We start from the raw sequence: 27,801 nt of genomic DNA on the forward strand, positions 1-27,801 counted from the left end.
GTATTGTTTCACTGTTTTCTAATGTACCGGGGAAGCAAGCTACCTTACTGAATTACGACTGACTTACTATCTGGGGTGCTGTACCAGCATGTTAAATCAATAGCCATTAGAGGATTGGTGCTGTTAATTTAATGGCCACCTTTCTATATCATATGTTTTTTTTCTCACCATGTCTTTGGCATCGAATATTAATGTTCTTCATCTTCGCAGCCTATATAGGCATTGGGCAACAGTGCTGGCAAAGTTGTTGCGTATGGCCCTTTTAATATTTTGTCTGTAACTGCATGCTGGGTCTGTTCATTTTTTAATTGTTTACGTTATCCAATCGCTGCTGCATGTCAATATTGATACCTCAAATTAGACGTCAATTTGAGACCATCCTGCGAAGCAGAACAATAGATGAAATGCAACTTTGTACTTCCTCACGTCCAACGCACAGGCCCAGTAGCCTAATTTGATACCATTTGGTAATACTGAATGTGCATTTCTTTTTCATTTTTGACATAGCCTACCTGCTATATTAAGTTGGTTCTCTGGACTAGTGCAACGCTTCAAATCTGGCACTGGAGGGTTGTTGTTTTTCATGTAGTTCAATGATCATACTCAAGATGGCATCTTAGCATTGCAAATCATAATAGGTTTGTTGGATGTCTTTTTCACAGGAGCTTTTTTGAGGTGAATCATACCCTGTCTGTTTGTGGTTGTGAGATTTCGAATGAAAAACAATTATGGAAACCGTTCTCACAATTTGTGGATTTTTCACATCATTTGAACGTTTGCTGAGTTTATTCTATCAGATGAGAACCTTAAGGATGATCAAGGCCCTGTTAATATCTTGCCCATTTCCTATAAATGAGTCCCATACTTCTTGAAAATGTCTTGGCTGGTTTAAATTTCCAGGCTGGCGTGCAGCCCTTCCATAAAACATTAATGTTTTGTCCTCCGTATGTGTGCAAATTTCCGTTGTAAAAGTTGCATAGTTTCCTATGTTTCCCGCCTTCTATTCTGGCAGTTGGTCAGGTACTTCCTTCTCGCGCATCAAATTGGCACACTTTTTGACGACACATTTTGGCACGTGAAATGTGACAAGTGAGGACTGTCGCTATGTGTGATGACAACAATCTCATCCGAGTGCGACTTCACTGTTTGAGGCTAGCATTGAAGCTAGTTTGCTGCTATTGTTAATCCGTCTTACATGAGTAGCCTAACTAGATGTTTAAGTGGGGTTATGAGCCAAAAGCGTCAGAGAGCTCCTAGAGCAACAGCAAAACACGCGGATTGGATAAGTAGGCTATAGTCCTAGCTTTGTTTTGCTTTGTTTGGATAAGAGTACTATTTGATTAAGCTTTGCCACATTTGGCTCCTAAGTCCTGCTTTGATTGGGGGGAGTGGAAGGTTTGCTGTAAAAAAATAAATAATAATAAACTACCAAGCGGCTGTTTTTTCAAGGAGTTTTTGGGGGGCAATAATATTCATTTTATGGGCTATGAACTGTGACATATGTATGAGCAGGAGGGTCAAAGTTCAAGGTGCAATATTATGACAAATAATGATGTCTCAGTTGGATACATACTGCATGCATGCAACAGTACATACTTTGCGCAGCTACAGTATGTACCAAAAGTAACAGTATGCTATTTGGGACGCAGGGTTAGCCTGCCAGAGATATTGCCCTTGTTTTTCCTTCTTCTTATTCTTGGAAAGTCCTTACTGACCTCCACCAAGCTTTCTTACTTACCAGTAGAGAACGTCTGACCTCCACCAACCCTCCACCTAAACTTCACTACATGCGTGTTTCCCTCTCCAATGTGCCTGCTTTCAGACCTCAGACCCAACCTCCGCAGGCACCCGCCTGGTAACCTAGTCGACCTCCCACAGGGCCCGTCTAAGGATTTCCCAGTGACTGGAAGTTTATTGATCTGCCGGTCTTCCAGCTGACTTAATCACAGCTCACACTGAGATGCAGTCGCTTCAGTTTTTGATTCTCACAAAGACCTAGATCTCGTAGGATAATAACACCACTCTTGCCAAGCTGTCTATGGGCTTTTCTTTCTCGCACACTCCGAGGACCTCGGAGGAGGTTTGATTGTCTCTTCCTCCTGGTAGTTCTGTTTCTTACCTCTCCATAGTTTTCCTGTTTCCTCATTTGAATTCCATGCGGTAGCCGTTACTCATCTTGCCAAGATCTCCATCATTGTCCTCTTCCGCCACCCCGCTCCTCTTGGTTTTGTCCTTGATGAACTGGACTCCTCACCTAATTCCCTGAAGATGGCACCGATGTGACTGTATTGGGCAACTGGAAGTCCAAGACCTCCCAGGTGGAATGTGTCTTCTCTCTTCTGCAGTCCTTTACCTTTTGCTTCATCCCCTGGAACTCACAAGGCTGGCCACCAACTATACCTACACCAACAGGCAAAACTTCTGCACTCTTTCTTGACTTCTTTGGTTCTCTCGTGTCTCCTTCCTGCTTGCATCCTTCGCCATGCCTGCGGACACTGCATAATCCACCTTCAACTCTTGCCCCTCCCAATCTTTTGACGTTCTCTGCCCTCTTGTTTCCAAACCAGCACGACTGTCACCCACTTCCACTTGGTTGACAGTTCCTCCACTCAGACATAACTGTGCCACTGGCTGCAGAAAGGGATGCGGTAGAAGTCCAAATTCCCTGACGACCCGGCCTCCTTCCATTCCCTGCTTACTGTATTTATGTCAGTGACGACTTCAGCAAACTCTCTTCTACAATTCTAAGATCGACCCCAGCATATCTAACCCACACAAACTCTTCTCCACCTTCTCTCCTCCAACTTTAGGGCCCAATTGGAGAAGAAGGTAACTACATCAGAGACTCACTTCTGAGTCACCACTCACCACCAACTGAAGTGATTCCAGTGAGGACTCTGAAGTGGAACAACTCACACCTTGCGACTTCATGCCCCATCCTCTCCACCCTTACCCAATCTGTATCCAGTGAGATTATCCCCTACCCTTCGTCAATCGTCAATTCCTGCTTATCCACTGTCTTCTGTATGGCTTAAGTCACCCCCTGCTGAAGAAGCCGACCCTGGCCCCCGCTAATCCTCCTCGACCTGTCTGCAGCATTCGACATGGTCAACCACTAGCTTCTCATCTCCACGCTGGCTGAAATGGGCATTGTTGGTACTAATCTCTCCAGGGTTCTGGTAGGATCTTTCAGGTCCCGTGGAGAGGGTCCACTTCAGCACCGCGCCCCCTCGCTATTGAAGTCCCGCTTAGTCATGGAATCCCATGGCTTCTCCTATCACTGAAACAGCTACTTTTCATCCCTGCTAGATCCTCTCTGGCATGAGAGCTTGATCAGGAGCCTCTCGCCTGGCAAAAAGCCTAGGTGTCATTTTTGAATTCTTGACAACCTTCATTTCAAGAAGCACGATGCTTGCACTAAGCAGACCTACTGGTATTCTCTACGCAACATGAATACATCCTTCAATCCATTCAGGCCATACATTCTCTTGAGATATCTTCCAGAATGCAAACGCCCACCTAATGGTCAAGCTCCATTTTGTACTCACCCACAACTAAGATACCTACTGAGATTAGATTGCTCCACTGACTGCCAGACAACGCAAGGATCAGACACAACCCTGACCCTTACCTATGCTGTAGCCAACAAAACAGCAGGCCCTGCATATCTCCAGGGCATTATCCAGCCCTTATGTACTACGTACCAACTCAGGAACTTCTCTCTGCATTGGGTCGTTGTGCAAACCCCCTTCTCCTTTCATGTGTAATGGAGTGAGAACCATGAAACTCACTCCTCAGGTATGTAAGAGGCCACCCGTGTCAAAGAAGAGCTATTTTTTCTTTGGCGTAGTTGGTAATGGTCGCGCTTTTCAAGTCGGGGGCCGAGTGTTCGTATCCCGTGAGTGGCGAACTACCTTTTCAGACGGAGCGTGGCTACGGCTCTTACACACCCATCACACATGCTCCAGATGGGTGGAATGACCTCCCTGTTCAACTGCACACCTCTGCATCCCTACGACCCTTCCGCCGTGGTCTCAAGATGCTTCACTATCACTAACTCTTCTTTTGCCTTAGGGCACCAAAGGCAGCACTTTGAAGTCATTCGTTCTTGTGATGCCTGCACTACTGTAATTGAGATACGTTATTGTAAGACTGAAATTGAGATCTTATTATTGGACTGAAGTGTTGGGCTTCTTTCACCATTCATCAAATGGCTAGCTACTGTAAACAAAACATTATTTATTAATAATTATTGTGTTTTATTGAAGTAATTGATGTTATTGTTGCACTGCAATATTCTTTTTTGTTCACTGTGCCTGGTAGCTAACATTCTTTGCAATGTGGCCACTAAATACATATCACTATACATATCACTCTGACCACTGAAATGCTGTAGAACTATGCACATTGAAGTCACACCTGGTGACTTGAATGTTAGATACAAACGATGTAGTAGCACAAAATCATCCTATCCCATAATATCCTGTGTGTGTGTGTGTTTATATATTGTATGGTATCAAATTGAACCAGGACATTCCTATGTCTTCCCACCAGGCATGGATGAGAGGTCATGTGTGTTGTCCAGCTAAGGGCCTCGGTTGCGCCTGCCTGCGCACCCCACCTGCACCGCCGTGAGCATGTACCGGAGGAATGGGCTCTCGGATGGTGCCAGCATCAACTCGGGCACCTCAGAGGTGAGGAGTATGTCTAATCTCTCTCCATTTCAGGCTGTATTGATATTCAAATGGTTATGATATTAAAAACTAAAGAATATGTTTGGTGGGGTAAGTTATGTAAAAAGTCTAGAAAGAAAGGAACTTCTAATGTCCACCACAACCCTAATATATGAATGACAAACAAGGCGTTTAGAGATTTTGCCATTCAAAGTAGAGTAGACCACCATAGCTTCAGTGCTGTAACAGGTGTAATAGCTGTGCTCTGTAATAAACCTTGTTTAGGCATCTGTAGCGTTAGGGTTGTGGTGGTCATTTCCGTGTAATGATGAAGGCCATTTGCACTATTGATTGTGAATTTTGCTTCAACTCAAATAATAAAATGTCAATGTTATGGAATTTGTAATTCTGTGACATTATTACTTAACATTATCCGCAACATTGCGTAACATTATCTGTAATTATATTTTAGGCTTGTTTATATTTATTACATTATATTACAATCTTTACAAATTAATAAAACTTCTATATTTAAAAAATATTGTAATGTCCTGGTATTGCAATATATTAAGACAGCATTTTCCACAATATCTAAATGTAATCATCTCTGCAGGTATCCTTTATTTGTACTGTAAGTTTTTTCTGCCTCACTGTGGGCAGGCCCCCTCCGTGGCCTCAAAGGCTCATCAATCACCAGCGCTAGACACAACAGAACGTTTTTCATTGAGCCTATAGTTGAAATATCAGTATTATTCCACCCAGAGTGTTTTCACTTAGGAGGCTCAGCATGACTGTAGTTTGCAGTGATGGATTGTTTATAGTTCGGCAATGGAGCAGTTCACCACTCATAACAAAATGGTCTGGCCCCAAATGCGAGGAGGGTTTTAATACGAAGAGGGATGAGGTAGTGGCCATGGCACACGGCCATGACCCTCGTGGGTTTTTACCATTCACCTCACGTTACATGTCTCAAGTGAGCATAAACACGAAGCCCGCTGGGTTTCCTATGAGTCAACTTGTTGTTGGGTGACCTAGCGTCTCACATGGGCCCAAAGAAAAGAAAGTCGGAAGCCTGCTACTGATTTTGAAGCTACCATAACCTCTAGTCATAATGTCCTGGTATGAGGGAATCGTGTAGTTATGGGACTGACTAGAAATTGGTGCACTCGCAAATGTATACACAAAAAATCCTATGCCTTGTGCATATATATTTACTGCACAATTGAAAATGAATGGCGATCATTGAACCTGTACACACAGCCACACTCAAGTATGCAGAGCCAACATACTCTATGGGATAGGCCAGGTATCCATTTTAGGATGTCTCACAGACAGACCTATACTTAAATCAGTAAACCCAAAGCAGGGTATCTCATCTGATGCTAATGCCAAGATCCTATAGACTGTAAAATTAAATATGAGGGGAAAATGTGACCCTTTTTTCCATTGCCGGTAGGATTCCCCCTGAGAACACATATCACCACCTGACATGTACACTACAACAACCTAGGAGCCGCTTTGTTACAGTAGTTTACAGGAAGGAGCACGTGCTTGGGAATAGACTCTACATTAAATGTAGAGGCTACATTCATCCACTCTTGCTTTTTTGTAGTAAAACCCCTAGTTTTAATGGACTGTGTGAATAGACAGTCTTTCCAGAATGGCTGTCTTACTGCTTCAGGTGTCCCTTTCTTTAAAAATGTTTTATACCGTGGACATACCCACGTGTTTTTATTTTATATTTTCAGGTGGAATCATTATACCCCATGGATGAGTGGAATTTGATCATTCAGAACATATTGGATAAGGTCAAAACAAGCAATACGAGGAAAACTTTGGGAATGGATATGGCATATGGTCTGATCAGTGAATAGTGTCATGCCAGGAACATTTGATCTGTTCTTACTCTGGGTAGATTGGATTTGTCAACTCAGCAATTATACAATATATTTGTGAAGGGGAGTGGTTTGTGGTCTAATATATTAAATACAATAGCTTGAAAGCAAACATTTGAAATCTCGAATGGGTAATACGGTTTAGAAAAACGTTTCATCTGCATCTGTTCTAGATTGTTGTCGTCCCCCACTCCCGTCATTTGTCTATGTACATCATGTATTAAATGACCGTTTCACTAATGTGTGTTGATTTATTTATCTGCTTGTCTGTAATTGGTATGTCTGTCTCTGTTGCCAAAGGATCCATTCGTTGGACACCAAGTTTCGACCGTCAGCGTCTCACTGTCTTGTCTGTCTGAACTTTGCCAGTAACTCTTGTCTGTTCTCTTGGGATCCCTAGGGCAGCAGCAGCTCCGAATCTCTGGATGGTCCGGGCCTGGACTACGCAAAGAGTTACGACGCCGTTGTGTTCGACGTGCTGAAGGTGACGCCCGAAGAGTTTGCCGTGAGTAAAGCTCAGTCCTGTTTACATTTGTGGCAAAAAGTACATTTGTGGCAAAAGTCAAAAATGTAAAAGTTTAAATGATTACCTCCTTATAGTGCTTTTTTTACTGAATGGGAAATGGGAGACTACTTCTGGCCCCAAGAGGACTATTAGACCATATGATGTACAGCAGCCCTGTAAACTCTTAAGTAATAATTAATGATGATTAATTACTTTCTTCAGTGAACGTCCTTCAAAATAAGTACCCCGGCATCATTCACAACCAGACATGTGTGCTTATGCAATTACTTTTGCGTGTATCGGGAGACTAAATAGATTCATATCCTGTGATTTCAGAGCCAAATCACACTGATGGATACGCCAGTATTCAAAGCAATACAGCCAGAGGTAAGAGCAAAAAGACAACCTGTCAACTGATTATTCATTTTTGGAGAAGATGTTAAAAAGACCAAAGCAAACACGAGTGATGAAAAAGCCTGTGCGTCTTCTTTCTCTTGACTTGTACAGTTTGACAGTTTGACCTGTACATCAATCTTGCTGACTGATTCAAACCAGATCAAAGTTTCTGTTTTTGTTGTTGTAAATAACTAATGCTGGTTACAGCATCTAGCCACGTCATATAAAACTTGGCAGGTATGTTGAACTCAAGAAGTAACGAATAGTTCATTACAGTATGTTGTGATACCTATGATACCATGTCTGTTTTTAGTACCTGGTTCCTCTACAGTTGCGGGGGGAGTCAGTTGCTGTCATTTTCAATACAATTTTATAATTACTCGGAAAGAGGACCAAATTATGTTACCATCTTTTATATTATTTTATATAATTTCACATGAGCAAATATTGAACTTTGCCATTGAGCCTGTACGTAGTCCTATGACCAGACACTTCGTTTTGAAAACCTTGACCACTGCTGCATCCAGAGTTTTTCCGTTCCCTTTCACCGCCCGACCTTAAACGCTCTGTGAGCCTCAGCAAAGCTCAGCTGTTTCCACTCCAACGAACCCCGTCTGGCCTTCCTGCCTGGGCGCCTCCTTTGGAAAACGCCTACACCTGGGAGTTTGGTTCAAAATCCATCACGTGTTGATGCGTCCTCACCATTGATTTCCACTCCCCCACCCACCCAGCCAAGGTCTTCAGCCATGGGTTTCACTGTTACATCCGTACCATCTGGTTGCCCTGTAAACGGTTCAAAATAGGGGCAAGGTTTTGGCAGTGTTAAAGTGGGCTACAGTTTGAAGCACAAAGCCTCTGGTGTTTTATTTTGCTCTATTCACCTTGATTGTTGGACACATGCACTGTAAAGAGAATCAAATGACTAACTATCCTCAAGTTGTCTACAGTCTGTATCTACACAATTGTTGTTAGTCTTGGATGAGATTGCCTCTTGTAAAGAACTGTGCCACTGCACCAACACTTGTTGTTCCACACTACCAAAGAAGAATTCCTCAACTGAGCAAGAATACCCAAATCATACATAGGACATAGTAAATGAGTAGTATCATTGAAGATGGTTATTAATGAGTACAACTCTAAGTTATTAGAGAAGTTCAAATTGTATTTAAAAAATTGATAAAAAAACGTATTTGGCTGCAGAAAAAGTCTGATTTTATGTTATGAAAGCATGGCCGATCTGAGATAACTCTGACATCATGCAGCATTTTCTGTTATTATCCCCTGCTGGGGCTGCTGAGAGCAAGGCTCTCTTCGTGAGAAGGTTTTGAACTCTGGCAAGGTTTTAGACAGTCATATAGGTGTTAAGAGCATGATTGCCTTTGTATGGTAATGATTGATCTGGTTAACGAATCAGATCATCAAATCTCTATCATTGCTCCCCCTCTTGTTTGTAAAGATTTACGCTGTTTTTATGTCAAAACTAAACAAATAAACACCTTTTTTTTTTGTATAAAAAAGTGTTTACTTTTGCTGCTAGACCGGCTGTTTGCTGGTCAAATAAATCCATATTTTTTTTCATGTAAGAAAGCGTTTTGTTCTATTTTATTAATATTTAAAGATTATTATTTTTTCTCCCATATTTGGTGCTACCTGGTTGAGTTTTACAGCTACGCTTTCGTCATTGTTATACTTTGGAGACAGAGGTCCTTTGACTTTGAGACTCAACATTGCAATAGGATGTTTCAGGTTTTCCACAGATGGTCAGTTTGTACTGTTTTTGTTTTAAGAAGAAAGCATACCTTGATTTAGACAAAATGATAGTGTCCTGGCAACATACTGCAGACAGCTTGGCAGCATTTCATAGGTGATTTGCTCATGTTTGTATGCTGTTACAAGTAAAACTTTCATGGTGAGCTGATATTTGGTTTTGGATCATTTACAAATGAAAGCAGCTCCAAGTTCCCATAAGGCAATGTTATAAACCTTCAGTTTAACCTTCAGTTTCTTTTATGGCTGTTTGGCCTGTAAACAAGATCTCAATAACCCCTGAAGTACTCAATTTTGCTACATTCCAAAACTGTCAAAATCTAGACTGTTTAGAAAAAACTGTGATTCCATAAAACCCTCATAATAAGCCCTGGGAAAATAAGGTATTGTATATTATGAGCATCCATTTCACTAAAGCCGGACATGCTTCAATATTCCCTCACCTTAATAGGCACCAGATCCCTCAAAGGGAGCGAAGTATGAAATTACTAAATTGACTAAACAAGTAATCTTAAGCACATCTAACAAAGGGAAGAATGCCACACATTTGAATTTCTAATAAATATGATAATTCAGAGATTTGTAAAGATTTGTGAGTGTAGACATAATTACAGTTCGCATGTTTTATATTGCTTTAAAGGCATTCACCCCAAACTGTACTTTTACCTCAACCTTTAGGATCTGTTTTTGGTTCCACCGATCAGTAAGCATGTAACTTGATACCCTGGTCCAAAACTAATTCACTGTTTTCACATTGACGATCATGTTTTCCTTTCGAGAAAACTGAATTTTCTCATGTTTCTTTTGTGAAGTCGAGTTTAAGCCCCCTCCAGTCAACTGTGTACAACGAGATCAACATAGAAAAAAGAGCCAGGATTCCCGTTTTTCCTTTCTCACAATGGACTCCCAATGGACTCTGGACATGAAAGGACCTACTTCCTTCTCTGGAAGCCCTTTCACCATGGTCTGCAGACCCAAGGAATTATAGATGAGGTTGGACAACCGCTATTCACTCCTGTCAGCTGGAATAGTGTTTGTGTACCTCCTATTGCCTCTCTTTATGTCATGGCACCTTTCTTTCAATGCCCAGCCACTGACCTCTACTGGTGTACACCAGGGCGTAGCCTAATGTGGGAAGCACACCTGCCAAGCAGACATGTACTTCACTTGCCTCTCCAGTCCTATGCAAGGGTGGGAACACCTGGAACCCCTGTCGTAATTGCTGGATAAACACAAGCTGAAAACCAATCTATCAGCTTGATGCCTGACAAGAAATGTGAGTTTGAGAGTACCAAAATACTGGTCTTAATATGGACAAATTGAAGGCGTTTCTCAGGGTGTCATTCTATTTTTACAGAGGTTCAAGTCACCTGTAAAAAGGTTTGATGGAACTGGTTACACAGAGCAAAACAATGTAAAATAGTATATACACATCATTTAATATCCCACCCATCAACCAGTCACACCACTCAAAAAATCAACAAGGGCCAAATATTGCAGGTTTATGATCGCAAAATACAGTTGTTGTACGGTAAAGAGCAGAGGTTATGTGATTTTGCAACATCTATCTAATAATGGACTTCTTTCTTGAGGCATGGATATAGCGATCAACAAACGGGGTTACAACAGGAACAATGTTTGTGCAAATTTAGTCTCAGCAGTCATTTATCATGTCTCATTTATGCGAATGTGATAATGAAAATATAAAACTATTTTACAGCATTGCATGGCACAAAGGAAAAAATATAAATGTTAATGTAAACATAGCAAACGCCCCTTAGGCAGAACTGTATGCAAGCACTGTATGGTGTATTAGGCCTACAATTATAACAATTGGCTCAACCATTGTGCATGTAATGACCTCTGTTATTAACTAAATGTCTAGATGTTTGTGGTGGTGAGACAATTTAACAGATAACCAATATAATACATTCTGATCAACATAACATAAGCAATACATTAGGATCTATCTTTAATTCCTATTTTATCATGGGCACTGTGCACTATCTATAGTGCAAGTTATCTGTATCTGTGTGTTTCACTGACATCTTAATCACAGAGTGCATCATGGGCACTGTGCACTAGTTCACTGTAATTGTCAATGTAGCTGGTGGAGTACTTCCTTTTCTCTTAAAAAAAAAAAAAAAAAAAGAAAACAGTCAACTATTTTGTCCTTTTGTCGCTCTTACAAAAAAAACGTGTGTGTATGCATGGGCATTTGCCACCTTGTTGAGCTGCACTACGTGACAGAGCGATGAATCTCACAAGCTACCAACGGGCACTGCACGAGTGTGTGTGTGTGTGTGTGTATAAAAATGTATGTAACGTGACACTTAAGTTCATGTCACTTAAGCAAAACACAAGGTCTTCACCTACAGCACAACTCTGATATTTTCCATCGGCTCTGTTCACAGCTGCTCAGAGCATCATGCAGTATGCACTCTCGGAACCAAGGAGCTCAAATTCACTGGGCCAGTGGCCAGAAACATCTGTGAAAGCAATACTATCGTGACAACAACAATTACAAATTCTGAAGATCATTTAGTCTCCTGGGAATGATAAAGTATCACTGAAGATAGCTTAAACGTTGCTTTTCTCTGGAAAGTCTAAACTGCATAGTTGAGTTGTGGGTTTTATGGGGGATTGGGGGGTGGAGAGACAATAGCAGTATCGATTTTTACAAAGCAAATCTATATTTTCAGTGTCTTTATCCAGAATGCAGTCATTGCATTTTTGCGTGAAAAGCCATAATTAGCTTTTATTGATTCAATTTAAGGAGACAAGGAGCAACAAAACAATGGAAAACAAATGTAATTTTTTAAAAAAGGCTTTGTAAAGGCTTCGCTGTCTCACTTGTTACTTTTGCGTATGATATTTTTTTGCACGACACTACCATAAAAATGTTGCTTACACTTGAATTTGCCTTACTAGCAGCTGAAAATCTGTGAGTTGTTCCAAAATTGCAAAAATAGTACTGTAGTCTTGCTCGAAGTAAGAAAGGAAATGTAAATTGGAAGCCATGTGATGTGGCTTAACCTAATACCCATGTATAATTGTTCCATATGTAGTAGAACCTTTTTTTTAAGCACAGGAAATGTTCTGTGTGTAAAATAATCCATGTGCTTTGAATGTTATATACTCTAAACTGAAGGCTACAGTATGCACACATAAATTGTTGTAATGTCATCTTATAGCCACGTCATTTTCTTTTTTCTAGTTTAGAGGTACATAAGTGAAATGTTTAGAGCCCATACAGTGCTTTAGTGTTACCCACATGGCACCAAGTGCATCTACTAAGGACCTGCTGATTCAGGGGGAAAGAGTTGTAACTATTTTCAGCTGCATTTTCAATTGTCTCTCTATAGGCGCCATCCCATAAAATCAGAGGTCTAGAAACGGGGGGAGGGCTATAAATAGTATTACTCATACAGGAAGTAAACCTGACAGATCAGACATAAAAGTCAGTGAGAATTGTAATTTCACAGAAAGAGGAGTTCACTGCTAAGTCAAGCAGTTTTTTACTTACATGGGAAAATTCAGGACTTGCCAAGATTGTAGGTTGAGACTTACTGTGTGATAAAGGTGGAAGAATCAAGAAAGGATCTGTGTTTGTGTAGCACTGTAAAGAATGTGCCTGTTTATCACTGGGCTTTTCTCAGCCTTGACATTTGGCTCCCAACAGTAATGTATCATGTTTTTCTGTTTCCTTAACAAAAGCTGTAGGGCCAAAAGTTTCGATTTTGACTAAAAGTTGCTATTTGAAGAAACTGCTGGCACATAATTGCATAATGTCTTTCTATTGGATGACTATTGACTAGATTGCAGTAAAGGGACTGAGATACCACAATTTGAATTAAAACATCTTCTAAAGCCACATTCAGACCAGGTATCAAAGATAAACCCTCACAGTCTGTGTGAACTGCAAGGAAGTCTGACTGCCCCCAGCAGTTTAAAGCAACAGTTTTCAGATGTGTCCACAAATCCATAATCTCTGGTGTTTCTCTAATGGGCTCTATACGCACTTTATGTTTATTGCTGTTTATGAGCTGTTGTGGACCCAACCTGGAGAGGCCTGTTGGACCCAAGGGTATTGTTAAGTGTAAAAGTTTTTGTTTAATGATTGGCAATTTTTGGAATTTATTTATTTATCTATTTTACAGTTGCACTATTACAGAGGTTGTTTGCCCAATTATTCCTCACAGCAAAGCATGGGAAGGCACGCTAAAGAAAACTTTTGAAACACAGCCATGTCCTTCCTTTTTCCAGGGGAACAACTGTTTGCTAGTCTGAAGATTTCCTCACCCTATGATTTCTGAGCTGTTTAAGTGTTTTATGGCATGAGAATAAAAGGATGAGGAGTCAGGTGGCTGAGCGGTTAGGGAATCGGGCTAGTAGTCAGAAGATCGCCGGTTCGATCGCCGGTTCGATTCCCGGCTGAGCCAAATGACGTTGTGTCCTTGGGCAGGCACTTTACCTTACTTGCCTCGGGGGAATGTCCCTGTACTTACTGTAAGTCGCTCTGGATAAGAGTGTCTGCTAAATGACTAAATGTAAATGTAAATTTAAATGTAAAATAAAGTGAAACTATCTAGTTTGAACTGAGCTATGCTCAGACGACACTGTCAACAATTATTTGAGATGTACTGCAAATATGCATCTGTACATGCTGGGAATGTATTGGCACCACCCCAAGGCTTCAAACATACTGGAAAGGTGCACTGAAAACCAAATGCATACTTGTCCATATATCCTTCAACCCTACCACATGGTGTTGATGACAAACTGTTATTGAAAATCATCTACCTAATTGCTGACTAACAATAAATTAGTGATCAGGTCTGTGGTACCCATTTTCAATGTTTACCTAAAGAAAAGTTACGTATTGAAATTATCTCAAAAGCCCAGGACTCAATGGCTTTGGCCCATTTTCTGTAAAGAACATTAAAAAGTCGAAAGTGGTGCCCCACATACATTTATACATACATTTTACATACAGTGTCTGGTGTTGAGTCCACATGCAAGCTCTTCGCACAACTCGAGTTCTAACTCAAGCATAACAATCCCCATTGTAATACAGAAGTTCTGTGTATCAGGATAGATGTTGATGTTATTTGTGACGTTTGTGTTTCAGGAGCTGGCAAGTTGTGGATGGAACAGGAAGGAGAAACACAGTTTGGCACCAAATATAGTGGCATTCACACGGCGGTTTAACCAGGTGAGTCCTCCTTTGTCCTTTATGTTCCGGTTGCATTGTCCAACAAGAAAATATAGGAACTTTATCAGTGACATGATGTTGGATAGTTTCAGGTATGGGGGTCCTTTTAGTCTCTATATGATCAGGTCACAACATTTAGGAAGGTGTGCGTGAGCGCGTGCCTTTTTTGAATTTAATGCCATGAGGTCATCCTGCCCTCGCTTCATCTTATCCCAGCTCCCTCATAACAGGAATGAGTAGTGGAACACTCCAAAACTACTTTGGTCTACCTATTATTGTCAGTGGATGGATGATAACCCTAATAGCTCTTTGGATGGAATAATGGAATACTCGATTGTTCCGAGCCTTGTTCTTACTTTGTTGGGTTAACCAGTCATCCGAAGCCATTTCAGATTTTAAAAACTGTAAATTAGGTTAGTTAGTGTTACCCGGTTTGATGTTGGTGAATACGTTTTTCTTTCTGACGTATTCTTCTTGTAAAACAGCCAGACTTTAAAGAAGTGCTTCAGCAGCTTAGCGCCTTGCTTTGGCGCTTGCCCACTACTCGGCGTACAGTGCCAACTGTGCCCATCATCTGACGTACTGTGCCATTAAACCATTATCGACTTCACGCAGCAGCTTCCTAACTGGAAACACAAGGTGGAATTCCTATTAGTCAATCATTTCGGCTACTTGCCAACTTGTTTCCCCAACCTATTCTTCTTTCCATATTCTCGTCACTTTTCTTTATCAACTCTGTTTTGAACAAAAAATATAGGAGGTGGATACATGTGGCAGAGCACAGTAAACTGATGGAATTTTATTTGATTGGTCCATTTATGAAGTGAAAAGAACTCTCTCTCCAATCCTGTACTTCTAAGCCTTTAAGGGCTATATAAGCTGCTGTTGTTAATTATTCCTTGTTGGGCCTTAAGGATCCATAACTGGTCATCGTGACTGGCCTTTGGAAAGACCTCTGTCCTCCATGATGCATGTACTGTATGCTGTACTGCAACATCCATACAAAAAACGTGTAGATAGGATACGGTGTCTTACAGCTTCAGTATGTGTTAAGATTGGCACTGGATATGCATGCAAAGTTTTTACTTATATCAACTTTTTACTTTCGTTTTTGTAATTGGGCTGTGAAATAGAATACAGTTCAAATTGTTGGTCACATTCGAACAATGGTTATTATGCTCACTTTCCTCTGTCCTCGTTTCACCATCAGTGCCATTTTAAAAGCATACGGTACACTTCAGTGATTGATATTCTGTAATTATCTTTATGATATATTCATAATGGAAGGATTTGGTCATATTTCAGCCAAAGCTCAGCTGGAAGCACATCAGGCATACTTTGAAATGAATGGTCCCATGAATGGTTTTCCTTGTTGTTGCCATAACGAAGTGCTCAGTAAACTTAAATAAAGGCCCACATTTAAACCTAAAAGACCCAGCTGGTTGCTGGTTGTTTTATGATGCCATTAAGGCGAACATGACTATTTGGCTCAGTGTCTATGGAAAGATGGCCTCATATTTAGGGGAACTCTGGGCATATAGTAGGGCCACACGCATGTAGCGCCATGGGCCAGACCTTACTAAGTAAGTATCTACCTTCCTCCATTTCTGTCTTATCCATCCAGCGAGAAAGGAGTGGGGTGGTAAAAATGGGGAGTCAGCTCTTATTCTCTGGACAATACTCTCAGATTTGAGATGTTGAATGTTTCATTACGGTGGAACTGGGGCCTGTTAGTGAAGCTTCAGATTTCTCAAACCAGTTATGCAACATTCTTCCAAAAAATAATTTGAAAGCTTTAGAACTAGAGGCATGGATGTTAATTTAACTTGATTGGCTTCAGGGAAGGATGTTTTGGTCTTAAAGGATTAGGTTACACGTAACAATGTGATTGATTATAGCTTCAGAAACAGCAGGTTTACATTACATCCATCCTGGGGAAAGGAACTTTTCTCATCAGGGAAAACAAAACTGTTACCCACTACAAATTCACAACAAACAAAAGCATTTACATGTATGTCACTGCTTCTCTGACACGTTCTTCGCACGTAAAACGGAACACTGTTTAGTACTTCAGTATGGAGGGCAGAGGAAAATGTTTTTACTTACGTCCTGAGATGATTTATTACCATCCTCAAAGTACATTTAATGTCTTAGTTGGCATTGGGACCCTTGTAGTGGGAAAAGGCTACCTCCGCTGGGATGAAACCCTGTCAATGAGAAAACAGTTGAGAACCGTTTGGGTAGATTGGCTTTGATGGTCCGAGTGGAATGACATCAACTCTGTTATTAACTCAATGTTCTGCTTCTAAATTCCCGGTGCTTTATGTGATGCGAGTACTACATTCCCAGTGCTTTATGTCATGTTTTAAAGAAGCTCAGGTGTTAGGCCGGCAGTGTCTCTTGGCCCCAGCTGTTAGAGCCTAAAGCTGAGAACACAGACACATGGCTTGTTCAGAAAGCAGGAGTTTCAATCTTGTCAACACATCCATCACATGAACACCCTCACTCACACAAGCATCCACAAACGCGCAGCGAGACACGCGCACGCTATTCTCTGCTTTAGTACTTCAGGGGGTTCCTAGAGAGGTGAAGGTAGTTTTAAGAAACAGTAGCTGACCACAGTCATTTCATGGGGGGGAATTGTTTTCCATATGGGGATACTTTTGGAGTTGCATAGGTTTCCTAATGTGATACTTTGTCTGGTCTAGACGTCGCTACCAAGCTTCCCGACAAGCACCCAGTTTACAGTTTACAGGGGTCATTGGTTCATCAGCACTTACCAAGGGATTAGATCTCATCCAACAATCAGGTCTCTGGCTGCTCCTCAAAGGGCTCTTGGATTTGCATCTCTCTTTAGCTCATAAGCAGTGGAACCAACTGTAAAATGTACTGGACCATGCCAAAAGGCAACTGTGGAAAAGCAGCATGATGCATGATCTAATGTGTCTTTCAACTTCTTCCCATTTCAAGACAAATTCTTGTCCCAAATGCAAGTTATACATTTTACTGGCCTCATTTGATAGCCTTAAAATGTATTATGTCAGCCTTTATCCATAGGCTTTGTGTAAACAGTCATGTAAAAAATCCAAGCCTTTGTAGGTGTGTCACGAAAATAACCTTAGCTATGGCTGATTGGCTGAATAAATAGCCTTCATTAGACATGTAGATTTATTTTTTAGAAACTTTGACTTTAATGACGTTTAAAGCGCATATGAAATAAATACAATTGAAGTCAAGTCAAGAGTATAAGACATGATAGACTTCCTGGAACATTAAGGCACAAAAAATACATACACTTGAAATCTAAATAGTTTCCTAAAACACTGCTCTGTAGAAAAATACTAAATGTAATCACCACATGAATACACAGAATGGGTATGGGTAATGGGTATTTATGGATATGTAAAATTCAGAGTTTTTTCTCACATTATTTATATTAACATGATGGTAGAGTATTACCTCGATTTTGCTGCATTAGATAGAACTGAACACTGTTCTTGACCTCTGTATTTGTGTTTAATTAGAGGTGGAGTTATTAGAGAAATATTTTTGCATTTTCACTGTATGATCGGTCTGTTTAAATCCATTTCAAATCCCTCTATTTATGGACAGTGGACACTTTCTGCTTTACACATTTAACCTGCTATGCAAAGAAACCCTAACGACAACCCTGTGAAATAATTTATTGGAGATTTTAGAGACTAGTTGTTGGAATCAACAACTCGTCAATGAAATAGTCACCTGGTCAAGAAACACTGACCCTTGAGTCTCCTTTCCACTGGTAGTGGAAAGACTGTTGAGTAAGTTAAGTTACCCTGAAACACTCTTGTCACTTAATGCAAATCTAATCCTAAACAGTTATGACTTATTTACATTACAGTTATTACACTGGAAAACTGATCAACTTAGCAGTAATGGTTTCTGATTTGTTTCCAAACTGACAGTCACAATCTGATCACAAACAGATCAGTGAAGAAAGACAGGAAATTGAGGGAGAGAGTGGGGAAGACATGCAGGACATGTCTCATTGGAACCCATGCCCCTGTGATAGGCCTCAGCCCACACGACGCACTTGACCTGTAAGCCACTGGGACGCCCCACAATTGTATTTTATTTAGATGAACCTTGTTCAGTAGCTGATGTTTGAAGGCTGACTCTCCAAAAGGAGTCACCTCATGCTGAACTGGAATGTTAACACATTTCTGACAGTCTGGCTGCGATGTTTATTTTACCAACGCACATTTGGTTAACTCTGCAAAGGTTGTGTCTGTCATCAATATTTGTGGTTTGAAGGAGTGGCCCAAAGTAGGTTTTATTTCTTCACTAGATTGTTTTTGTCCAAAATAAAACATAAAAGGCAGAATTCCATGATTTCAACATAAAGAAATCTAGTGTATGTTTGCATATGATGATAAAGTCTGTTTTGGACAGCAGTGTGTAGGGAGTTTAATGTTGATTACATCAGTGAATCATGACGACAACAAATACAATGTTTAGACAGACGAAGGTTAAATAATGTTATAGGCTGTTTCACCTGCAGATATAGACAAACTCGAACACATAAACATTCACAGATGTAGAGTTAACGACTCAGTTCCTTGATGCCCGTTGTGGAGTGAGTTTGTGAGTTCATGTCAAAGTGGTTTCTTGTGATGGAGTTTAGCAGTTCTTCCTGTCTTTCGAATTAAATTTTCCCAAGTCTACAGGTGGATGTACTAGTTGCTTGGTCAATGGAACTAACTCTGGTTTTACCCTGTGGCGGTAGGATGTCATGGGCCACAACAGGACAATTGCTGTAGCTTTTAAAAGCCTAAACCTGTTTTACTCCTAAAGGGAACTGTCAGTGAACTCTATTCACTTTAATTGAATTGAATGTGCAGCTGAAGAACAATCTTTTTTTGTGTTGAAAGACTTGGCTTTCAAATGGAATAAAACTGTCATTGATTTGGATTCATCAATCATTTCTTCTCGTGGAATAATTGCAAAATGGTTTACAGAGGCCCTTCATTGCCAGTTGACCAAAATTCCATGGATGGCCTCTTTTGCTAAACTCAGCCAAACACAAGCCTACATGAATTACATGCTGTATTCACATGACTACAATCAGAATTACGATCAAGGAAATCAAAATGGCTTTTGAGGGGTTTTCCCCAAATGTATTACTTTAATATGGGTTTTCAGTTCAGAATGTCTTTTTCTGGGTTGCCAGACATTGTGTCTGAGCGTGCGATCATGCTGCAGCTCTTTGCTCACGCTGCTGTCTTATGGGTGATGCTCTGAGCTGTATTTTTCATCCACTGTTGGTAGATTTAGCATAGATTCCCTTAGGTTTGCCTCAAAGTAAGTAGCACAAGCACAAGTGTGTTGGGAAGCCTCTTCATTACTGATTTTTTCCAGAATGTAGTTGACTCCCCCCGAGTTGCAATAGAAAGAACAGTTGAGGGCATGATGAACAGGATCCTAGCGTTAATGTTGAGAAATTGTATACTTTCTAAAACATGCTAAGTAACTGTCTTATTTTATTTTTCAGGTTAGCTTTTGGCTTGTGAGAGAAATCCTTACAGCCCAGACCCTGAAGATCAGAGCAGAAATACTGGGACATTTTGTAAAAATAGCAAAGGTGAGTTGATTTGCATACGCCAAAGACAAACACAGCCCAATCGACTCAAACACAATTTCAACCATCCGATCTGCTTGTTAAACTAAAAAACATTAATGGGAAAAGTCACTAAGTAAAAAATAATCTTACACATACTCCTCAGTGTTTAGGTCAAACAGAGTAAACTTACAATGGTCAGTTGGTGGTCCCCATGTGTTGCCCGTATGTTAGGCCAAAGTGGGAAGCAACATCCCAGGCAAAAGGCCCAACTGTAGCATGTAGCAACATCCTAGTATTAAATAGAATATGAAGGTTTGAAAATAAGTAGTTCCGTAGCTGTTTTCTTAATATTGGCTCAGACAGTACAGTTTGAAAATCCATTCCAAAAGTGAGATTATCTGGTAATTTACAGTGTTTGTTTTGTGTCAATAAAACAGAGTCATGCTCCAGTTCCATAGAAAAGCAGCCAGGCCTGTACTGGAGCTGTTTTGAAATAAGGTCCTAGTAATTTGATCTTGGCCAAAGTGAGTCAGCAATATTTTATAATAGGCGCCTAAATACCTTAAAGACCCTTCCCTTCCATTTATTATTTCTTTTCAGTTATTTGTTGTCCCCAACTTGGTTACACGTATCACGGTACACATTATTTTTCTTGCAAAGCTTAAAAGGTAATGAAGTCAAATTAAATTTTGTGAAGTAAATGCAGAAAAAGTGTCCAAGCTCTTCTGATAGCTCTTGAAAACCGAAGAAAAGGTTTGTTGGCAAGCGTCTTCTGAAATTCATAATTAACTAAACACTTAACGTTAATTATTTGAATATTAGTTCACAGAAGGTAAACCTAAAATTAATCTGGTAATAACCAACTCAGTAAATCAAATCAAATGCAGATTTTAAGAACAAGTAACTATGAATATGTACCTCCACTGTAGCTAAGTGTGGATCTAATATGCTAAAACATTAATCATATTGTATCATCATTTAAATAGGATTTCATGATTTGAGTCCATCATTATTAGTGTGAAAGGGGGCATGTGCCCAACTATGTATAGTATTTATTTTAGTCTAGCCACAGGAAGGCCACTGTGATTAAATGTAAGTGAATCTAAGCTAATTCACACCCATGAACCTGGTAAATGAAGGGACTTCAATCAACAAAAATTCAAGGATGTTTTTTTTTTCAACAGCATAAAAATAACTTGCGATTTTTAGCTGATTACTCCCCATAAAATTACACACTTAATAAAACACATAAGTATGTACAGCAGAATACTTAATGTTGGTGGTACATTGTGCTACTTATGGCAGCATATGGGTGGAATGGGAGAAGGGTCTCTCTCCTCCTGGCGACAGTCCAATCAGGGGCTGGCAGTAGAGAGGGTTCGTCCCAGAGGTCATAGAACGGGGTGGAAAGTTGAGAGCTCAGCGGAACTATGACATCATGGACCTGGCAAGCAGCAGGGATATCGACTGTTTAAAATGGAAAAGCCTTTTAAACATTGACACCCGTTTAGGAAAAATAAAAAACTGAGGAGGAGGAAGGTTTCTTGCTGCAGTCACTTCTTTGATTGAATAATGTCAAAAATAATGATAGAAAAACCCTGGTAATTTTAAGGATTTGTGGTACTTTTTGTACAGAATGTGATTTCACTGCCAATTTTTTGTTATAGAACTTTTCCCAGTTTGAATTCCCAGAAATGTAAATATATCCACTATGATTTTGTTAATCACAAAATAGCACACTATTCATCAACACAAATACAAAGCATTTCTCAATTTGAATCAGGTTCCAACTCATAGTATGGTTAAATAACCTTTAAAACGATCATTTGTTGCAAAATGTCTAATTTGTTGGTTGTTCTGTGTTCTTTTTCAGAAACTGTTGGAACTGAACAACCTCCATTCTCTGGTGTCTGTAGTGTCAGCGTTACAAAGTGCTCCTATATTCAGACTGAGCAAAACATGGGCGGTAAGACACACCATTTAACTTTGGCTTCTAATGTATGTGATGTTTAAAATTCAAGACTCTTTCTTCAGAAATGGAAAGAAAAGGGTAAAACCCACCCATTTCCAATAATTTCACATCAACATTTCAGACACTGTAGATAATTGTGTTTGTTACTTTCCTGTGACACTACCTTTGAACCATGGTTCAAAGCTCTCTCACTTAGTTTTATCCAAAGAGAAAAGTGGGTTGTCAGTGTTGCACCCCTATGGCACTGATTGACAGTAGTCTTGCCAAGTGTCCAATACCTTTGACATGAGCTTTCCCCCCCCCCCCTTTTGAGCTAAGCTGAAACACACACTGTGGATTCATATATGAAAAACCCTTAATGTCTTCATTTCATAACTGTAGAAAGTTATTGAAAGGTAAAAAGTCCTCCTGGGAAACAAAATCAACAAAAGGAAGCAGTCTGAAATCCCTTTTTTCCCCCTAACTGTCGTTTATTGAGTATCAACCATAGAAATACTCCAACCACAATAGCCCTGTTCCACTGTAACTGTACATTCCACAGAGATGCTGACTTCCCTCGACTGCTGCTTTGCTGGGACTCTCCCTTATGTTCCCAACCCTTGCCCATGCCTCCTTAATACTTTAAAGAGAAGACAAATGTACATTTTGGAATCTTGTTCTATAACCTGGGTATACATTACCCAGGTCAGCAAAATAATATCAAAATGTCATGTCCTCCTACCGAAAACTACAGAAAACTGAGTCCCAACGAGATGGAGCTGCTTTTCATCACTGCCAGCCCCTCCCTTGCACGAGAGCTCTCCATCACTATCGACGGCTCCTCTGTGGCAGCCTCTTGCTCGGCAAGAAACCAAGGTGTTTTCCTCAATGGCGGCTTGTATTTCAAGAAAAGCAGACCTGCCAGTATTTTCTACCCGACATCAAGAGGATCCGTCAGTTTTCTGACAAGAGTACTCCTCCCAGCTGCCCGTCCGGGCCGCAGCACTCAACTGTCCTGTCTACTGCAACTCCCTATCGCTGGCCCACCAGCATGTGTCATAAGCTTTTTGCAGATCCTCCAGAATGCAGCCACATGCCTAATCTTCAAGCACTCAAAGTACTCACACAACCCCCCTACTGAGGTTGCTACACTAGCTGCTGGTTGCGGCGAGGATCAGATACATGCAGGATGGGCCTGCATGTCTCCAGGACATAATTCCGATTTTTGTACCAACTTGGGGTCTTAGCTCTGCGACCTTGAGTTGCCTCATGACCCCTGCGCAACGACAGAAGGGTCCTCACACTCACCATTTGATGCGCTTCCCCTTCCATACTCTACAGGAGTGGAATTACCTCCCCATTCAACTACGCAGCTCATCGTCCCTACCATCTTTCCAATTAGGTTTCTAGATGCTTCTCTTCGAGCTTCACCTCAACTATCTATTCTGACTTTACATGTAGTCATTTAGCAGACGCTCTGATCCAGAGTGACTTGCATTAAGTACAGGGATATTCCCCCGAGGCAAGTAGGGGGAAGTGCCTTGCCCACACAACGTCCGGCAACCTTCTGAATAATAGCGCGATTCCCTAACCGCTCAGCCATCTGACCTCCATGACCTAAGGGCACCGACAGCAGCAATTAGCACTATATTGCTTCTTGTCACAGTTTGAATTTGTCCTGTCTCTGCATGCTCTGTGTGAAATCCTGTTGTACCAGAGACAAAGGTGGCTCCCACTAAATAGGTTGATGGGGCATATGATCATAAGATAAGTTGTTGTTTTATTACTGCGCTATTCTATGTAATATTGTAGTTGAGATGTCGTGGTTGCACTAGTTGAAATGATCATTGTTCTCCGTGCCTGGTTGCCGAGATGCGGTTACTTTGCACTGGGCATGGCCAATACAGTACAGACCATTCCTTGACCGAAATACTGGTAAAACTATGCATTTCTGATGTCAGTTTGGATAAAAGCATCTGCTCTATGTGTAAAAGGTATATGTACTTTTATCTTTTTTTCTGCTGCAGTTTTTTGCACTGGTCTTATACTTTGTATATTGAAAAGAATGAAATGAAAACACTGGCTTTCACTGCAATTTATTTGCTTATTTATATCAGTTGTTATGCAACTTTCCAGATTTTCAATTGAGTAATTATTAGTTAGTAATGCTATATCTCACGGATAAGTCTCTCTTGTCGTTGATTTTTCAAGAAGGAAGTGTTTTCTAGCCCACTTTGGTAGCATGCTTCATGGTTTTAGGATTACTCACTCGCTGAATAGCTTTTCATGTGTTATCCCAGGATGCTCTTAACACGCATACACACACCGAAGCGCACAGCCCAGATTATTACCCGTGGATTCGAAGTGGAATTTAAAAGTGCTGTCCTACGTTCCAGAAAAGAGAAAAGGAAAAAATCCCCATCATCCGAAAGTGATATTTTTGCCTGGCAGAACATGTGCACGTGTCTCTATTGAATCCAGTTGAATGAATGTTAGGATTTTGGAGAGATGCGACAATTTGATCCTCCACAAGCACCCCCGAAGGAATAAAGTAAAACTGTGGAAACAATAAATAAGTCGGGCTGAATGTGTAGGCCTGTTTGGCCCTTGAAGCAGGTTACACAAGGCATCTGAGTAATGGGTTGTTTGCGGGTTCGCATCAAGGGTTGAATAATGGGGCATTCAATCATTTTTCTTCATAATCGTGTCCGTGGCAGTTTTTAACTCAGTGGTGGGTGATGCAACAGCGGCCCCTCTCTGAGAGTCTGCATGCTCTACCATGTCTGTCTTTCTTAGATGCTTCCACTTCACAGATATAGCTCTGACAGTTGATCAGGGATAATTCAGTAGGACTGACATCTCACTAACTGACTTGTGGCATGGAGTGATAGTGCCACGTTCAAAGACTCTGAGCTCGTCAGGAGGGCCCATTGTATTGCCAATGATTATCAGTAGAAATGCCTTGGCTATGTGCTGGATATTATGCACCTGTGAGTGATTGGTGTGTGTGTTACGCACACCCCTAGAGGCAGGGTGTTGTAATGGCTAATAAGTCAGGTTAGTTCCTCTGGAGTTTAGGGTTTCTTTAGTTAGGGATACTAAATTTTTTACTGTAACACCTTAGTGGCACGGCCCCTAGACAATGAAGACCACAACAGTGTGGCTGAGCTCAGTAATTAGTGAGGTTGTCCACATACTTTCAGCCAAATATTATATCTATAGACCTACTGCGGTGATGTAGGTGAGGTGAGCAGATGTCTTGATTGATGTTTATGGCACATATGATAATAATATACCTCTACTAAACCCGCTCAAAAGCAGGAATTGCAATTAATAGTTTGCCAAGTGGCGAATTTGAGCCTGGCAATCTCAAATATACCAGGTGGACTTGGCAGGCCTCTTGGTCCTCTTACAACCAGTTAGGAACCTTGTTATGTCCTATCCTGCATTGTGACTTTGACGCTGATTAGCAGTGAGAGTACAGTAGCATGTATTTTATCCGACGCTGAAAGCAAACTGACATAACTGTTACTACTCCATCTGTCCACCCAGCCAGGATTCCATCATTTTCTCTGCCGAGCCCTGGAAAACACATATCCTTTTACCATGCCCGACAGCTGCTCTTGCTCCATAATAGGCTATTATGTGCCACCATGGATAAGTCTTTTGGCTAATGGTACAGCCATATTATTTTCAGTAAGCTTTAAACATTTTGCATATTGTACAGAACTGACATCCTGGGTTTAGGTCTGGAACAACAAAGCTCTTTTTGTATTGAATATACCAGGGGTCGGCAACCCAAAATGTTGGCAGAGCCATATTGGACAAAAAAAACAATTCTGTCTGGAGCCGCAAAAAATTCAAAGCCATATATAAGCCTAATAAGTTCGATAAGTTGGATATTGTAGCTACAGTAGCAGTACAGTAGCCTGGCTCTGCCCTCCTACGTACTTCCGCTCAATTAGGATAGGTCTGGGAGCTAGGCTCTGAAGTCGGTTTCTAGAAACAACATTTTTGTAGGTCCAATCAGCGAACAGAGGGAGTGGCTGAGAACGATGACGTTAATGTCGTGCACTAGTTTGAGTAGTTCAGTAATGGCGGCGGAGAAAGATGCGAGCGAAACTATTCTGCAGTTGTGGCAGCAACGCTGAGTTTTGTTGGTGGCCAGGATGTTGTGGCCCTCCTCCCCACGGGGTTCGGGAAAAGTTTGATTTTCCAGCTACGGCAGCTAGCTCCGTTACAGTAGTGGTGAAGGAGTTGGCTAAGGCGAACGCTTGCGATTGGTTATGGCAAATCAGAGTGGGTCTGGGCGGATCCAATAGTTTTAAACTTCAACAGAGGACCCGCCTTCTAGGAAGTTAACGTTTGTCAATGGACAGATCCCGGACCCTCTGTACAAATGTAATGTATGAGGGTCTGGTTAGGACCATGCTAGCAGTACAGTAGCTAGCTAGCGATCTCTCAGTCACTAGTTTGATACACCGTTACAATATTACCGTTACAGTACTAACAATGTCAACAGCAACGATATCGGGAACGTCAAATTTTTCAGTTCACAAGATCAAAATCATAAAACGTGTTATCATAATAATCATAAAACGTATTTGTGGTTAAATGACATGGAAAATCCTGTTGGCTTCAATGGCTTGTGAAGGTTCACTATCGCCAGCCATGATCGACATAATGCACCCGGAAGTAAGATATTTGTTGTTGTGATGTCAGGCTGAACGTTTTTGTCTATCGGAAAATGGTAGGTTGGAATGTTCAGAATCACACGCGTGACAGTACTCTGTGGGACCCGCTTTCGAACAATCACATATCTGTGACGCTATTAAGAGGTTAAAACAAAAAATATGTTAACACCATATTTGCAGAGATTGCAAGATTTTGTAATGTATGCATTTTGCATAGATCCCAGTAGCCATTAAAGGGATTACAAGTCCATCGAGGTTTTGATTATTGTATCTAGTCTGGTAGGACTCCAGAGGCAGCTCATGTGTACTGGCAGGCCAAGCGGAACGCGGCTTTGGTGGTCGCGGAGGCAAAAACCCGGGCATTGGAGGAGTTCGGCGAGGCCATGGCTAATGACTTCTGAACGGCTTCAAAAAGGTTTTGGACCACCATCCGGCGACTCAGGGGAGGGAAGCAGTGCTTTGTCAACACTGTATACGGTGGGGATGGTGCACTGTTGATCTCGACAGGGGACGTCCTGGATCGGTGGAAGGAATACTTTGAAGACCTCCTTAATTCCACCAACACGCTTTCCGACGTGGAGGCAGAGTCTGGGGTTATCGGGGGGGGCCCTTCTATGTCTGGGGCTGAGGTCGCCGAGGTGGTTGAAAAGCTCCGCGGCAGGGCCCCTGGGGTGGATGAGGTCCGCCCGGAGTTCCTTAATGCTCTGGATGTTGTAGGGCTGTCTCGGTTGACACGACTCTGCAACATCGCTTGGACATCAGGGGTCCATCAGGGGTCCTGGAGAGGAGGGTCCGTCGGATTGTTGAACCTGGGGAGGCTCATGTGGGGGGTGCTTCGAAAGTACGGGGTACCGGATTCCCTGATCGGGGCTGTCCGGTTCTTGTACGACCGGTGCCAAAGTTTGGTCCGCATTGCTGGAAGTAAGTCTAACTTGTTTCCGGTGAGGGTTGGACTCCGCCAGGGCTGCCCTTTGTCACCGACTCTGTTCATTACTTATATGGACAGAATTTCTAGGCGCAGCCAGGGAATTGAGGGGGTCCGGTTTAGTGACCTCAGGATAGGGTGGCTGCTTTTTGCAGATGATGTGGTCCTGTTGGCTTCATCG

At 41.4% G+C, this 27,801-nt stretch overlaps 1 protein-coding gene across 4 annotated transcripts in view; it reads left to right on the top strand.

The window, feature by feature from the left end:
• The window catches only part of LOC146220701 (ras-specific guanine nucleotide-releasing factor RalGPS1), a 107,448-nt gene that overhangs the window by 18,236 nt on the left and 61,411 nt on the right, over nt 1-27,801 (top strand). For all 4 annotated transcript variants that reach the window (XM_084693424.1, XM_084693425.1, XM_084693426.1 and 1 more), the window contains 6 exons: nt 4,555-4,694; nt 6,969-7,073; nt 7,410-7,460; nt 14,368-14,451; nt 19,982-20,071; nt 21,924-22,016. In XM_084693424.1, the coding sequence (XP_084549550.1) occupies nt 4,638-4,694; nt 6,969-7,073; nt 7,410-7,460; nt 14,368-14,451; nt 19,982-20,071; nt 21,924-22,016 (480 nt within the window). In that variant the 5' untranslated portion in view covers nt 4,555-4,637. The remainder of the gene's footprint in view (nt 1-4,554; nt 4,695-6,968; nt 7,074-7,409; nt 7,461-14,367; nt 14,452-19,981; nt 20,072-21,923; nt 22,017-27,801) is intronic.

Source organism: Hypomesus nipponensis, chromosome 27 (genome assembly GCF_054491055.1).
Source record: "Hypomesus nipponensis isolate SF chromosome 27, ASM5449105v1, whole genome shotgun sequence".
Lineage (NCBI taxonomy): Eukaryota > Metazoa > Chordata > Actinopteri > Osmeriformes > Osmeridae > Hypomesus > Hypomesus nipponensis.